Raw genomic sequence first — 16,692 nt, 5'->3', positions numbered from 1 at the left:
CCCCACACCCCCCCACAGCCCCCCACGGGAAATCCCATCAGCTTTCTCTTCTCTCTCCATTGATCCATCCCCAGCCTCTCCCAATGGTAAAAGGAAACCATGACTCGTCATTTCATTTCTACCTAAATATTTGCAGTATATAAATAGATATTTTTTTAAAAAAAAATGCAGTTTCCTTTTGGCTTCAAATACTCCAGCCCAGTTTCACAGTGAGATGTTGCTAAATGAATAAGTCAATCTGTTGGGGGCTTCATTACTCTTCTCCTGGGTGTGAGTGTGCGCGGGCGTGCGTGCACGCATGCATACACACACACACACACACACACACACACACCTGCCCTAGTTCAATGCTTCCTGATCCTGGCAGATCAGCTGAGGAGACAGGCAGCTTGGAGGATCAGGCCCCAAGCTAATCCTACTGGGTGCACCTCCTGCCATGGCTCCAGGAGAATGCAAAGGACCACCTTGCCTCAGAGACTTCTGGAAGTCAACAGGAACCCAAGTGGCTATGTAAGAAATCCAAATGCTTCAGAAAAAGAAAACGGGAAAAGAAGCTTTACTGGCTCACAAGCTGCGGAAAGGAAATGCCGACAAGCGAGATAACTTGAAAAGATGTCAACTGGGAAAAGATGCGGTCGGAAGGCTATTTAAACAAAAGCACACCTTAAATTCAAAACCTTAAGTCAGCACACAACTAATTCTTTGCAGTAGCTCTCATTTAAATTCAGAGATTGTCAACTTGTATTATAAGAAAATATCAACATTTGATACTTAAATGGAGCAAATTAGAAGTGCACCTGGACACCCTGCCCCCCCGCAGTGGTGGGTGGGATGTGGGACTCTTCCCCCCACGACAGCCTTAAGCCACTGATTTGCTCCCTGGTCCTGGCAGTAGCGTTGGGTCCCCTCCACACTCACGGAGCAGAGCCTAAGCTGGAGAAAACACGAGCAGATGGGACCCAGGTACCTGAGACACGGGAACTCCACGTTGTCACTCTCGGGCTGCCCCTCCTCTCTCAGCAGCACCCGTTCCAGGTACCAGCCGCTCCCTGGGCCCTTGCCGTCGTGTCTGATCCTCACTCGCCTCACCTTCCTCATGGTGACAGACTCGATGGTGAACTCATCGGCCTTCAAGGAGGGAAGGACAGCCGGGTCAGTTGGGATCAGTTGGATGGTGGCTACCCAGGACCAAACACCAAAGGGAGACACACACCCAGAAATTAGAGAAGGCAGAGCTGACAGGTCGGCTTACTGGTCTTTCAGAGGTGGAGAACAGACTTCACCCGTCTCCCAATTTCTCCTGCTGAAACTATTGTACAATGTCAAGTTCCCTACAACCAAAATCTGATTTTTTTTTTTTTTTTGGCTAAATCATGGCCATTCCCTACAATCTCTTTTTAAAAGGCAGCTTCCCCTAGGAATACAAATATATGTAAAGCTGTTATCAGTCACTAGCTATTCTAAAGACGGGGATGATTAGAACTGATTGGGAGACCAAGTGGTCTGGCCGATTTTGAAGTCTTTCCTGCCACTGAGACAGCAACAATAAAGGGAATGAAGAGTTTTTAGGTCTAGAGGAGGATACGTGGGAGTTACGGACAGAGATGTCAGAAGATGTAGGAGGAGAAGAGTGGAGAAAAATGTGGGTGGGTGGGAAGGAGAGAAAAATGTAAGACTGCAAGGGAAGGCAAGGCAGCCCACCTCCTCTCCCCAGATGCCCTGGGCCCCCCCGCAACATCCTGCTCAGAGAATCCATGCCCATAGCCAAGATCTAAGAACTAAGCCAACTTGGATTGGCCTCACAACAGGCCTCCACGCTCCTCCCAGGGTCCATCCTGTCCTGACTGTTATAGTTGGGGTCTGCAATGTTCCCAAAGCCTTGTGCGTTGAAGACATGGTCCCCAGCAGTGGTGCTTTGGGGAGATGGTAGAAATCTTAGGAGATGGGGCCTAGTGGGAAGAGACAGGTCACTGGGGGTATGCCTTAAAGGACATATTTTGTCCCTGGATTCTCCTCTCTTCCCAGCCACCATGAAGTAAGCAGCATTGCCCTACCACAGGTTCCCCGCCATGATGCTCTGCCTCATCACAGGCCCATAACAATAGCGCCACACAACCATGGATTGAAACCTCTGAAACTATGAGCCAAAATACATCCTTCTTGTTCTAAATGGATTTCTGTCTGGTATTTTGTCACAGCCATGGAAAGCTGACTGACACTCACCAAGGAAGGGGTGGCAGAGGAAGGAGACAGGGTGAAGGCTTCTGCAGTTGCCCCTTTACCTGTGAGCTCACTAGAGCCTCACTTTATCTGCAGCAATGATTTTACTGAGCATCTACTGTGTGCTATGGGGCAGGTATGAGGGGCATTACAACAGCCATCCCTAACCTCACAAGGCCAGCCACAGGTAGGAATCCTTTGCCTCATTTTAGAAGGAGGAAAAGGAGGCACAGAGGAATGGAGTGGTTGGCTCACGGCTTGTTTGCCCCCTACCTGCCTGCCTCTTTCCCCACTGCTTCATAAGCCCTCCCCAGTAAACCCACTGGGTGCGTGGGGTGACAGGGAATACTTACAACAGTTGTAAAAAGGTTGGGAGCAGAACCCTGTTCTCCCACTCCCATGCCTAGTGGCTTTCTTGGTTTCTTTTTCACAAGGGACTTTGAACGAGATGCCCCCAGTGGTCTTAGTGGAGATGTAGAGTTTCCGTGTTGGCCTTAGATGCCCGACTTTCCCCCAGCCTGAGTTCACTAGTGCCATACAGAGACCCAGAATCCTTCTCCCTGTCCTTTCTGGAGGTAAGAAAGGTACTGCTCTCCCTCCCCTCTTCTCAAAGCTCAGGGGTGAGGAGGGGACCCTAGCCTCTAGGGTGGCTCTCCAGGTCCTAGCTGCATCGTCCTAGGAGCTTGGTAGGTGTCATCATGTTAGTGAATCACAGCTGGACAAATGCTCAGGGACCAAATAAGCCAGGCACTGCTTGGCTCCTGCCAGGACTCCCCAGTCCCCCATTTTCCCCATTCAGAGAGAGGCTATTTGGTGGCTGAAGTCCCAATATCAGTCATTAACTCTATTTTAAAAGAGCAGGGAAGCCAGGTCCAACAGTGCACACCTGTAATCCCAGCAGTTCAGGAGGCTGAGGCAGGAGGACCATAGGTTCAGAGCCAGCCTCAGTAAAAGCAAGGCACCTAGCAACTCAGTGAGACCCTGTCTCTAAATAAAATACAAAATAGGGCTGGGATGTGGCTCAGTGGTTGAGTGCCTCTGGGTTGAATCCCTGGTACCAAAAAAAAAAAAAAAGAGTGGGGAAGATAAAAGAAGGGAAACCAGGTCCGGAGGGGAGGGAAGGCAACTTACACTGCCCTTCTCAAAGAGGTCGGTGTTATTCCTGCAGTTATACAGCAGCCGCTCCCCGGTGTCCCCCACATCACCATAAAGGCAGAGATAGACGTTGGCATCAGTTCCCGCACCTTCGAGTTCCCCTGTGCATACAGTCACTCGGTACCGGACCACTGGCAGGAAGAGAGGGAGGGAGAGAGGTTCCATTGGCTGACAAGCCCAGCACCCGGTTCTAAGCTCTGCCTCCTTCTCTCCTCCCGACTCTCACCTGGGCTGAGATTGCTCCTCATCCACAGCTATCTAAGTCCTGCTGCAATGAACCAGGCAAGAGCCAGCTCATCCCCAAGACCCTTGGCCTCAACACACCAGAGAGACCCAATCCTGGCCAAACATCGGAATCCCTGAAAAACTTTCATAAGAATTCAGATTCCTGAGCCCCTTGATTTCCAAAGATAGGACTCCTAAAACTGAATTGTTTGTGACTCCCTCAGGGGACTCTGATGGAACTGGCCAGTGTTCAGGGATGGTTCTGGTCCAAACATTTTGGCCCTTAATTCACTGGATCCAGGAAACCTTTAGGATGTTCTCCAATTCATATGAGTCCTGTCCTCTGAAGGAAGATGGCTTTTACCTTATGAACCCTAACTGAGACTTCCCCTTCTCTTCAGAACCCTCCAGCACTGAGGACATGCCAGGAAGTGAAGAAGAGAGAAAGTCACCAAATGCAGTCACAGCGGGAAGGACAATGGCCTTTTCCAACACTGAAAAGGCACCATGGGGGAGGTGCACCTGTCTCCCCAAATGTGTCAAAATGCCATTTACACAACAATACTAGTGCAAGAGAAAGGAGAAGGGAACAAACCTCTTTTGTAGCAGTTTGGGGATGCTACTGAAATTAAGTTGATATTAATCTGAACTCAATTGTTTTTTGAGTTAAGATGTTAATTGTAATTTCCTGGGCAATGACAAAGAAAATAACTCAAAGAATACATAGTAAAAGAAACAACAAGGAAAGATAAAACTATGTTCTATAAAATATCTATTTAATACCAGGAAAGGAAATACCATGGACATACAGAAAACAGCAAGATGGTAGATATAAATCCTACTGTATCCACAATTACATTAAATGTAAATGGACTTAGCATTTTGATCAAAAGGCAGAGTGTGGTGGTCATCCTGCAGAGACGGGATGGGTCTGCCCACCCCAGATTTGCTTGGACATTAAAGCTGAGAAAGTACACATGGGCCAAGAGCAAACGTAAGATGTACTAGTCACACAATGAGGAGTTCTTAGGAGAGCTTGACAGGCTCCCAGGAAGGTCCAAAAATAGTTTGAGGCATCAGGGAGATTGGGGCTTTATGAAAACTAGGTGCCGAGATGAAGGCAGGAGTTCCTATGCCTGGATCAGGGCTTATGTGATTTCCACCTTCCACCAGTGCCAAGGGACAAAGGATCCAGGCTTTCTTATCAGCTCACCTAGATATCAGGCAGAAAGGGAAAAATGAGGTGATGTAACTTGAAAGCTGTTAGTATTCAAATAACAATAACAAAATTGAACTCTTTATTATACGGTGATTTGTAAGATGGAAAATGGACCTGACTATTATCTATCAAGGGACACACTTTGGATTCAAAGACACAGGTAGGTCAAAAGTAAAAACATCCACCAAATGGGCTCAAAAAGAATCAGACAGTCTGAATAGACTTATAACAAGCAAAAAGATTGAATCCCTAATCAAAAAACTACACATGTAGAAAAGCCTATGCCCAGAAGCCTTTACCACTGAATTCTACCATAAATTCAAACAAGAAAAAATACCTATTCTTTTCAAACTCTTGCCAAAATGGAAGAGCAAACAACACTTCCCAACTCATGATGCTGGCATCATTTGCTCTGAACAGAATAGGAAGTCTGCTGCTACTTTCTAAGACAAAGACTATTATGCTGTTACCAAAACTGACAAAGACATTGCAAGAAAAGAAAATTATAAACCAATATCTTTTATGAATCCAGATGTAAAAGTCTTCAACAAAATACCAGCAAACCATGTCCAGCAACATATAAAAAGAATTATGCACTGTGACCACATAGAATTTATCTCAGAGATGCAAATTGGTTTGACTTCTGAAAATTAATTAATGTATTATATCATACCAATAGAATTAAAAAAACAAAAAATCACATGGTCATGCAAAAAAAGCATTTGACAACATCTCACACCCTTTCTTAATAAAAGTCATTGACAAAACAGAAACAAAGGGAACTTCAACCCATGAAGTTCTTCTGTGACATCCCACCCAATGGTGAAAGACTGGATGCTCTCCCCCACAATCAGGAATAGGACAAGGGTGTCCTCTCTCACCACTTCCACACATCCAACATGGTACTGGAGGTTTGGGGAAAGGCAGTGAGGCAAATGAAGTACACAGGGATCCGGGTTGAAAAGAAAAAGTAAAATCACAACTATTCACGGATGTAGGATCATGTATTAGGAAAGTCACTAAAAACTGTTAGAACTAACAGATGAATTCAGTGAAGTTATAGAATTCAAGATTGATATACCTAAATCAATTGTATTTCTATTCTCTAGCAATAAAACATCCCAAGCCAAACATTTCCATTCACAATAACATCAAAAAGAATAAAATATTTATGAATAAATTTAACAAAACAAATGAAATATATATTCTTTATATTCTTTTGGGTGGGATGGGGGTACCAAGGATTAGACTTAGGGGACTCGACCACTGAGCCACATCCCCAGCCCTATTTTGTATTTTATTTAGAGACAGGGTCTCACTAAGTTGCTTAGTTCTTAGCTTTTGATGAGGCTGGCTTTGAACTTGTGATCTGTCTCAGCCTTCCAGGCCACTGGATTACAAGCATGTGCCACCATGCCTGGCTGTGAAATATATATTCTCTGAAAACTACAAAATATTGTTGAAATAAATTAAAGATTTCAATTCATGGGCATGGAAACATCCTGTATCCATAGATTTTAGGATCTCACATTGTCAAAACGTCAACACCCCCAAACTGGTGAACAGATTCAACATAATCCTATCAGAATCCCAGGGGACTTTGTAGAAATTGACAAGTTGATTCTAAAATTCACATAGAATTACAAGGGAACCCAGAATAACCAAAACATTCATGAAAAAGAATAATGAAGGAGAATAACAAGTGTTGGTAAAGATGTGGAGAAATGGGAACTCTCTTTGATTACCAGTAAGAATGTAAAATGGTACAACTTTTTAATAGGCAGTTCAGTAGTGCCTTAAAAAAGTAAACCAAAGAGTAACTATATGACCAAGCCCTCCTACTCCTAACTACATGCCCAAGAGAATTGAAAACACGTCCACATAAAACTTGTATGTAAATGTTCATGCCACCATTATTCATAATAACTGAAAGGTGGAAACCTAAATGCTCATGAACACGTAAATGTGTTACATTCATACAATGGAATATCATTCAGCAAATAAGAAGAAATGAAGTTCAAATACGTGCTACATATGGATGAACCTTGAAAACATGCTAATTAAAAGAAGTTAAATGCAAGAGTTCACAAGGTATAATTCCATTTCCATGAAATGTCCAGAATAGGTAAATCTATAGAGACAGAGTGTTTGTCAGAGACTGAAGGGTAAGGTGGAGAAATGGTATGACCCCTAATTGGTATGAAATTTCTTTTGGGGGAGAGGAAAATGTTCTAGAGGCAGTGATGATGGCTGGGTGGCTGTATCAATGTACTGAAAACCATTGCCTTGTACAGGCAAATTGTATGACACATGAATTTTATCTCAATAAAGCTGTTTTAGAAATGGACCCTACTCATTGGCCATCCATCTAAAATGAGGTTGAAATTATATTAGGAAGGAGACAAGCCACCAGGATGTTTAATTCAATGTCCAATTAGGTTTTCAGTAATGTACCCATTTCTATTTGGAGACTTAGACACATTTGAAAAATAAATTGGACCACTAAACAGGTGGGTACACAAGGAAACAGGTATGTATGTAGCAAAACACTGTTAGAAAAAAAGGGGAAGAATCATATCCGAGACCTGCCTTGAGAACAGCAGACATAAGGAGACACTTAAACCATGAGTTAAAGTCCAAGGAACACCCTCCCACCTCCCACCCATGCCTGCTCACTGGGCCACAGCCTTCAAAACCCAACCAGCGCTGCCCCCTCTAATCGACTCCCGACAATCCAAAGCTGCTCACCCTGCATCTTCAGCCTTTGGATGAGTGAAGGTGAGTCTTTGTGTTCTGCTGTCCTGGATACGCTGTGCTAACACTAAGAGGAATGATCTGCACTGACCAGAGTGAAAACCAGAAAGTAGAAACCTGGGGGACAAAAGAGAAGGAAAGACCCGGATGCCAGCCTCCCCTCCGTCAGAATTTTGATGAAGGCCAGTTCTACAGTTTTAACTCTATGGATTAGGCAATTCCCAGAAGCCAAATGAGGAGGGAATTTAGAAATTCCTCTGCCTAGGAATTCCAGCCCCCTTTGTTTGGGACCTCTAAGGTCCATTCAATTGGAAGTCCTTGAAGGTCCTCCCTCTCTGCAGGGGCCCCCTGGGGCCCAAGGGCCACAGAGGTCCCAAATTCTTCCTGGTGAGAAGTCTGTGGACGATTAAGAACAATTGCATTGCTAACATCAGCAGTGAAAGACTTTAAACACATGGGTAAGTACCAGAAACCTCTTGTACTTTAATTTAAAAATTACAGCTCAGTCTGATTAACGAGAAGCGACTCGTTTGGCACTCAAGTCCAATGGACTCTCTTGCCCTCTCATCAGCGGTGTATAATCACAGTGGAAAATGCTGATCTCATTGATGTCGCTGCCTCCTGGAGCTCCCAAGGGAAAGGCAAGGTGGAAATAAACTGTGAGCTGCTCTGCCTGTTTTGTCCGTGTCTCCTGGTCTGCGTTAATCAGATGATCACTCCCCAAAGCCTCTCGGCTCCCAGGCATGGTATTAATTGCTGATTTGGCTGGCCATTATTTTATAAGTAAACTGGGGACACACAACTCCAAACTCAGAATTGATTTTAAATTGGTATTTACTCAATGTACATGAGTTCAAGACTCGGCACCCCAGGGCTTCCCGGGAATCCTGGCACGTTATTCATCACACACTGGTAGCAACTGAGGAAGGGGGATGTTTTGCCATCAGCTCAGTTTAGTGCTACAAAGAAGCATCCAGACCAGAAAAGGAGATCTGGACGAGGACATAGGTGTATTCCAAGCACCAGAGAAATATCAGTGGGCCAGAAACAGGAGTTGGGGAAAAGCGATTTGAGTCGGTAGGGGCTCCAAAGAACTGCCGAGAACCCCTGGAAGATGTCAAACTGCCTTTACAAGCAGGGCAGGCAGCCTCAGCCCAGGCTAATCACCAGATTTTTTTTTTCCACATTGAAATAGTTCTTTAATAGAATCACAGAAGACAAAAACCGAATAACAGCCTTTAGAGTAGAAGGCCTGGCTCAGATGCCACTTTATCTGCAAAGTTTAATCCCAAGTGCCTGGGCAGGAAGTTCACCTCTCGATGTATCTAGACAACATTCACGAACCAAAGATAGGAGGAGGGACAGATACAGAAATCAAAATCATGGAAGGTGAGAGCCACAGAAAAGGGGCACATGCCTTGGCCTGGTGGTTCTCAAAGTGTGGTTCCCCAGGGGCAGCATTGCCATTACCAAGAAATGGGCGAGATGAGCACATTCTCAGGCCTCAGTGCAGACCCACTGAATCAGAAACTCTCAGTGGGACCCCACAAACTGTGTTTCGACAAGCCCCCAGATGAGAATGCCCTGAAGTTTGAGAACACCTGGAGAAGAGGCGGTAGATCACAGCTGTAGGTAACACCACAGAAGGCTCAGGAATGAAAGCACCAGGTAACTTTGGAAGCAGAGACTGCAGAACTCATATCATGAGAATGGTTAGAAGGCTTTGGAAAAGCAGTTAGGTCCCACGAGGCCCTCCCAGTTCTTCACACCTACCTACAAGCTCAATTCTGGCGCACAAAGTGGATAGCTCAGGTAAGAACAGGAGCATCTCTGCCCTGGTGGGCTACATATGATATAACGTCCCAACTGGTTGGGGAGCATATGGTATTATCATACTCACAGAAAGATTATCGCCATGTTTCCAAAGCAAACCACTATTGAATATGAAAAGGCAGATGTGGTGTCTTGGAATAGTCACTGAACCAGGAATCAAAGACCTGTTCTAGGTCTCATTCTGTCTCTAACCAGCTATGTGATCATAGCAAGAACTTCCTCAGTTCTTCATCAGACGAGTATAAGGGGCTTTGAACACAAATATTCTATAGTCGTATATTTAATTAAAAATGAAGAAACCATAAAACAGAGGAAACTTGTTACTAATTATAAGTATTGCCTAATTAGACTAACAGACTGGATGATCTCATTTGAGATATTTGCTATTTGGAGATGCAAACACACATACACACACACACACACACACACACACTTAGCATTTAACTCTAATATCAAATAATTTCAACAAATACAGAGGGTGCTTCTAGTGAGTGTGTCTATGCAGAGTACTCATAAGTACCACATGATCACCCGTGAACTGATGTTTCTGCAATATTTAGTAGGGCTACTAGAACCATGGGTGACATTGTTTTCTGTATGTTCTTAGCTTTTTGTGATTTTGCAATATTACTTTACTATTGAAAAGATTAAGAACTGCCACAAAGATAACACACATGTTATCTTACATGTCAGTTCTGATCAGTTGGTAGTGTCTGTTGAATTGCTATATTGATGGTTGCAAAGCTCATTTCAGATTCAATGAGAGAGAATGTCATGTCACTTAGTAGTGTCTGCCATGGGAAAAGGACAGAACATGTGCTGAGTATTTGCCAACACTCTACTACTATAACCTAGAGGCAAAATGACTTCCCTTTGGTTCTGTGAATGTGGTTGCTAGACTCTAAATTAAGTCCCTCTCCTACCAGCCTCAAATAGAGATAGAGGCTCATCGGGTAGCAGCCAAGCATGGCTGCAAGAATCCACATCCAGCCTTCCTTTGGGGGAATCAGTCTCTGCATTTCATAATTTGAAGGGAATAAAAAGACACTTCCTTTAACTTCAAGGCAGCTCTGGAGAATTACTGTTTAGAGCAGAGTCTTCTCACCCTCCCATGGCCAACCTGAAGACCCGTAGACCTCCCCTCCCTCCCCAACCCACCCATCACGGTCGTGTTGGAGCATCATGCCTTGAAGGTGGCTCCTTCAAGCCTGTCTTGAGGCTGGGAACTTCAAAACCCACTCTGGCAGTCAGAGGGTTCCTGAGATGCAGAGTGGACAACACTATCAGCTCAGTTCAAGTGTCCCTTGGCACACCACGTAGAAGGTCCACGGCCTTCCCCAGGATGGGCAGTGATCAGTACTTACTGCCCATGATCCTCCGCACTGTTGGGCCCTCTGCGGTCATTTCCCTCACAATCTCGTTGTCATCTTCGTTGGCGTCCAGCCAGCGATTGCAATTGAAGTTATACTTGTCCTTATTCAGAGTGTTCATCAGGGTCATCTAAAATGAAGTTCCAGGGTGAGCAGGTGACTTTCAGGTAGCAGAGTCTCTCACCCATGCCCTGAAGTCACCATTCTGCTATCTCATCTCAGGAAGGTCAAGGCCATCCCCTGGAGAGGATCCTTTCGGAAGGCAGAGAGACAGGTTAATATTTCTCCCCCTGGTCCCCTAGAGACCTACACTTGCCTAGCATATGGGTAACTAGGGCAGATATGCAGGCCCCATGGACGCCCGAGCATTTTCTCAGTCTGCTTTGGAAGGTTTCTCCCCAGCCATCTGGAAGTACCTGTGGCCCATGTCCACGCTTCTCCACTTCTATTTCCAATAGAGAGTAAACTTACAGTCACAAAGAGGGACAATTCTGATTCCTCTCCCAACCCTCAAGGTGGTACATCTCACCCTTTCTAAATGCCATCCAGAACCAGGACTCCTTCTGTCGTGCCATGCTCGAAGCTTATAAAATCTGCCGAGATCTGGGAGCTCAATCTGTGTCGAGAAATGAACAGGTCTGAGCAGGCATGGCTGGGAAAATGCCTGTCTCCTCACAGCCGGCCACCGGGGCTGTTTCTCCCTCGAGAGGATGAATGGGCTTCAAGTCCTCCCCCAACACCCTCATTCCTCTCCTGTTCCTGGTAGCCAAAGGCCCATGGGGAGAGACAGCCATGTAAAACTGGGGTTCAGTCTGGGCTGGTGAAACGAAACGAAAATAACTGACCCACAGTGGGATGCAGCCTAAAGAAAACCTTCCAAGCAATAAAATTCCAGTAACAAAATCTATATGACAGCCCTGCAAATTAGCACAGGCCCACAGCCCCAGGACTCCACTGGGCAGTGGAACAGACAAAAAGATCAATACCAAAGCCATGCCCTTTCCCTAGGGGCTCAAATCTGGCAGGAAAGACAAATACATAAAGAGCAATGAATCGAGTGTTAGAATAAGGCACCAATGGGGTTCTCTGAGGGAAGACTGCAAATTACAAATTATTCCTACCGAAAGGTCAAAGCAACACTTCAGTGGGGTGAGGGGGACCCTTGTTCTAGTCACATATGTACTGGAAAGTTTTAAAGCTGTATTTCCCTTCAAATGCCCTGAAATTCATACTTTTCCTTTAATTTGACCCTTACTGTCTAATTCAGCCCATATTGGGTGCTCGGGTCTCTATTCTACGATTCCCCCAGTCACTCAATTCTTAGATGCTCAGAACCATTCCATCCTTGTTCCCCCTGGCTTGATTCCTACTGTCTCAGATGAAGGGCAGATCTAAACTGTCTCCCTTTCACTCCCTTGCCTATAAATCATCACATGTGTCACCCCTTGCCGGGGGCGGGGGTAAACTCTCCATTTCGTCTTCAAACTTGGTTGAAAACCAATCTGGCTTAGAAAATCAGATTCTCCCGAATACCTGCCACATCCTTCCTCCTTTCCCCACCCACCTCACCACAGTTCTCTCCTACCCTAAACTTCTCGATGACACCTGGTTTGAACCACTTGTTGTTGGGATTCAGGAGAATCTCATCTGTCCGCCCCTTCTGTCCATAAATCTGGATGAAGATGGGAGAGTTGGTGCCAGCCTTCTTCAGGTCCGTGGTCCAGACCCACAGAGACCAAGGAAATTCTACAAGACAGATCAAGGTGCACCATAAACATCAACTGAAGAGATTTTCAGGTTACCAGTAGGAAAGAGAAGAGAAAATGATCACGACCGAACAGCAGGTGACAGGCAAGTGTGTCCCACTCTCAGAAACCCAGTATAAGAAGGGCTGTATTTAGAAAGCTGAGGATTCCTGCTATTAAAAATAGAGTTCTTCCATGTCTTTTTAACAGACAAAGCCTACTGGTGGTATGTCTTAAATAGGGGAAGAATTGACTCCGCCCACCCTACCTGGTATATTCAGAATGCACTGGAGTGAATCCCTCAGTTTAACCCCTAGCCACTTCTCCAATTTGGGGACCTGGAGTCAGTCTTAGTTCCAGGTGTGTGATGTGGTATGGTCTGTACCTTGTAAAACTGAGTCCCCTAAAGGGTTCTTTCCCAGTATCTGTAGAGGAGAATTGAGAGGCAGGTGTGGACCCCTTCAAAGCCTTTGACAGTGTTCTGACATCCTGGTATTCCTGGAAGATTCTGGGGCTCATTGTACTTACTCTTCAGCCGCTTCTTCCTGAGAGACACCATCTCATAGAGCTGCCTCTCGATCAGCCCATCTGCCTTCTTCTCATCCAGCCATTTGCTACAGGGGAAGGTTTGCTGGATGCCAGTGAAGGGGCACAGAATCACCACCTGGGAGGGCAGATGCAAGTGAAGGGAAGATAAGGGACAGAAGGGAAGGGCGTCCTGGGGGGACCTGCTCACAAGGCTCACCAGCCCCCTCAACCCAAGGGAAGGGATGTCTGTGTTAGGACCCTCCATGAATGCCACTTCTGCTGTCTCATTAAATCTGCGATTGAGAAAGACCTCCTCCAATGAGTCTTCCAGAGTAGGTGTCGTCCATCCTCCAATCTCCTAGCTTAGCTCTCAAGCCTGTTCCTCTGTATGCAACACCCTCTTGAACACCCTACTTCTATATGTTTGTCATGAAATCTTGGCTAATCTGAACCAAATGACCAAGACTACCCAATTAATTCCCTGTAATTGTCTTGTAGGAAGAAGGCAAATCACAGGAAAGCTAATTCATATCTGGAATTGAATACAAACCCAGCTGCCCTATTGCGGGCTGTGTCCTCACTCGGGCCTCTCCCCTACATCTCCATCACTGCCCACACTCTGGAGTCGTTCATTTAGAACCCCCAAAGTCTATCCAGCCCAGGCTCCTCACATTATGGATAGTCAAAGGAATGTTCCTGGCACCCTGTAGAATCTTCTCTCAGCAAAGAAATTTTGACTATTCACATTACTAAATTCCAAGCTTTAACCTGTTTTTAACTTAAAGTCTAATGTGACTCTCCCATGGATCAACTATTTTGACTAATCACTGTCTTAGTATTTATTCCTTAGCTGGTATTTGTGTGTGTGTGTGTGTGTGTGTGTGTGTTGGTTAGTTTGTTTTTTTCAACACAATAGCAAACTTTAACTTCCTTAACTTGAATTTTTACCCTTAAATATACCCAGGTATTTCTGAGAGTTCACCTAATCCTCATTATCTGAGCATGATGATGAACCTTAACTTATAAGCACCAAGGGGAGGGGAGCTTAGAGATGGGGTGGGGGAGCGCGTACCTCCTCATACTCCCAGAGAATCACTTCTGCCTGGAGATTGTGCCAGTGAAGGGGCACAGAGACAGCTCCCTTAAACATTTTACTAACGTATTGGCAACTAATATAATCCACCCCCATATTCATTCAACAAATGGGAAAGCTGAGGTCCAGAAAGGAGAATGAAATATCCAAGTTTGCACAGTTAGGGGCAGAAAAGAAATATAAATGCTTCTGGCCCTAATTAGAAACATTTTAATGTTTCTAAATGTTACAAATCTCAGAATTATTATTTATGGCTGAGGTCCACAGGGATTTGTAACTTCACTTCATCTTTGATGCTGAAGAGTCTATATAACCACATGTTCAGAACTGCACATATACTTAAGCAAAATTGGAAGGCACCTATGCAGGGTACTCTGGGGGCATAGAAAGGTCTGAATACCAAAAATTTACTTATAAGTCTTTCTTCTGAACGAATCCCAGAGTTGTCACCTCCTAGTTTACTCTTCAATTGTGCTCTGGTTATTACATGTGTGTGAGTTGGTTAGTTTTGTTTTTTTCAACACGATGGCAAACTTTTGAAAGCCTGATGTGTCTCCTCACCTCTTGGAGTTCCCCTGAACATAGGTACAACCATATAAAATGCTTAAAATAGTAAAAGTTTGAGTGCTTGAAAGTGCTTGTTAAAAGTTTGAGTTCTGGGCTAGGTAGTCCAGAAAAGCTGGTAGAATGAAAGCCCTCACCATCGCAAATACCCACATTCTGGATAAAGAACATGAAATATCATCTTATGTATATTGGTGAGCTGCCAGGGATTTACAGGAAGCCATAAGAGCCAGCAGGATTCAGAGCATTCAGTGCTAAGGTTTGTCCTGCCCTGGAGGAAGACCAAGAGACAAAGAAATTAACAGTCACACATGGCAGCACATGGTGGGACCTGAGAAGAACTTGCAAAGTGGAGGATCTGGACAGGAAACACGTGTGAGCAGAAGCACTTCAAGGAGCTGCTCCCTTGGATGAAAGGTAGGAAGGGGAAATCTGCAAAGGGAAGCCTGCCTTCTCTGCCTTTGCTCAGAAAAGAAAATAATAATAGTCTCCCCTAAAAATCAGTTACTACGAGCCTGGTTATTGGACGGGTAACAAATACATACCTAGACATATTGAAGAGATGCATCAGATGCCAAAGACAAAGAGAAGATCTCAAGAGCAACGAGAGACAAAAGACCCATAATAGCAATTAGACTAATGGAAGCCAGAAGATATCAGGAGAAGGGAATCATCTTAGAATTCTATATCCTAAAATTGTCTTTCAATAGTGAGGATGGAACAAAAACATTTTTCAAATGAACAAAGTTTACCAACAATAGACCTTTATCAAAAGAACTCCTACAGAATGTACTGCAGGAAGGAAAAAATTGATACCACACATAAGGTCTGAAATGCAAGAAGCAGCAGCAAGCAAACCAGCAAGGAGGTAGATAGATCTGAACTAATCCACACTATCTAATGTGTGGATTTTAAAATAATACCAAATAAAGATAAAATTCTAGGAAAAAAAACAGCATGGAATTTAGATATGGGGTTGTTAGCATTTAGTGATTTTTAAGGTGCTTTTATTTCCCAAGAAGAGAGGAGACATTTTAATTAAATTTAGGGTTTGTCATATTAAATGTGCATGGGAAAACCACCCAAATGGGATATTACAATTTGGATGTCCCACCAAAACTTACATTGAACTTTCATCCCCACTGTGAGGTTAAAGGTAGAACTTAATGCAGTTATAATATTTAAAGGTGGGACTGTGGGGAGGTAATCAAGTGAGGCTGTAAAGGTGGGGGCCTAATCCAATGGGACCATAGCTCCATAAGAGGAGGAAAGACCTGAACTAAGACCCTCTGTCTCTCCCCATGACACCTCCCACCATGTCATGGCCCAGCAAGAAGGTCCTCACCAGATGCTAAGCAGATATTGAGGCCAGACTCTTGGGCTTCCAAATCATGAGCTAAATAAATTGTAAATTTATTTTGTAAAAAAATTTTCTTTGTAAATTACCCAGTCTATGGTAGCAACATAAAACACACTAAGTTGCAGGGGTTGGGCAGGGGAACAGTCCATCTAGAAGAAATATTTTTAAAAAATAAAATAAAATAAACAGTAAATGTAAGACAGATATACCTACAATTATAGTAAGTATAAATGAACTAAATTGGCCAATTAAAAGATGGATCCTATCAGACTAGATAATGGCAAAGATTGAATTCTCTAGGAGGCTATAATACTTCTATGCCTAAAAACTCAGTCCCAAACTATACCAAGCAGAAATTATCAGTTGTAGAAGGAGAAATTGAAACATCACAACTGAAGTGGGAAATTTTAACACATCTTTCTTGGTAATTAATAGATTAAGCAGAAAAAGATGTCAGTAAGTACATAAAAGATTCAAATAACCAAAGTAACCTATTCAATTTAATCAATAAAATAAAGATTTTAAACCTAACTCTTAGAAAATTATACACAAATTGAGCATGCACTGTAAAGTAAATCGCAACGATTTTTTTTAAAAATGGAATCACACAGTGTTTTCTAGATAAA

The 16,692-nt window shown here is 44.1% G+C and overlaps 1 protein-coding gene across 3 annotated transcripts in view; it reads right to left on the bottom strand.

Annotated features, from left to right (window-relative positions):
* Loxhd1 (lipoxygenase homology PLAT domains 1) overlaps window positions 1-16,692 on the bottom strand; it is a 133,935-nt gene that overhangs the window by 74,244 nt on the left and 42,999 nt on the right. For all 3 annotated transcript variants that reach the window (XM_048806606.1, XM_015482237.2, XM_015482238.2), the window contains exons 9-14: window positions 13,050-13,185; window positions 12,362-12,522; window positions 11,306-11,392; window positions 10,771-10,906; window positions 3,352-3,506; window positions 968-1,128 (exon numbers count right to left, since the gene is read on the bottom strand). In XM_048806606.1, coding sequence (XP_048662563.1) covers window positions 968-1,128; window positions 3,352-3,506; window positions 10,771-10,906; window positions 11,306-11,392; window positions 12,362-12,522; window positions 13,050-13,185 — 836 coding nt within the window. The remainder of the gene's footprint in view (window positions 1-967; window positions 1,129-3,351; window positions 3,507-10,770; window positions 10,907-11,305; window positions 11,393-12,361; window positions 12,523-13,049; window positions 13,186-16,692) is intronic.

The sequence above is a fragment of the Marmota marmota genome, unplaced genomic scaffold (assembly GCF_001458135.2).
Source record: "Marmota marmota marmota unplaced genomic scaffold, marMar, whole genome shotgun sequence".
Lineage (NCBI taxonomy): Eukaryota > Metazoa > Chordata > Mammalia > Rodentia > Sciuridae > Marmota > Marmota marmota.
This window is presented reverse-complemented; position numbering and strand designations above follow the sequence as displayed.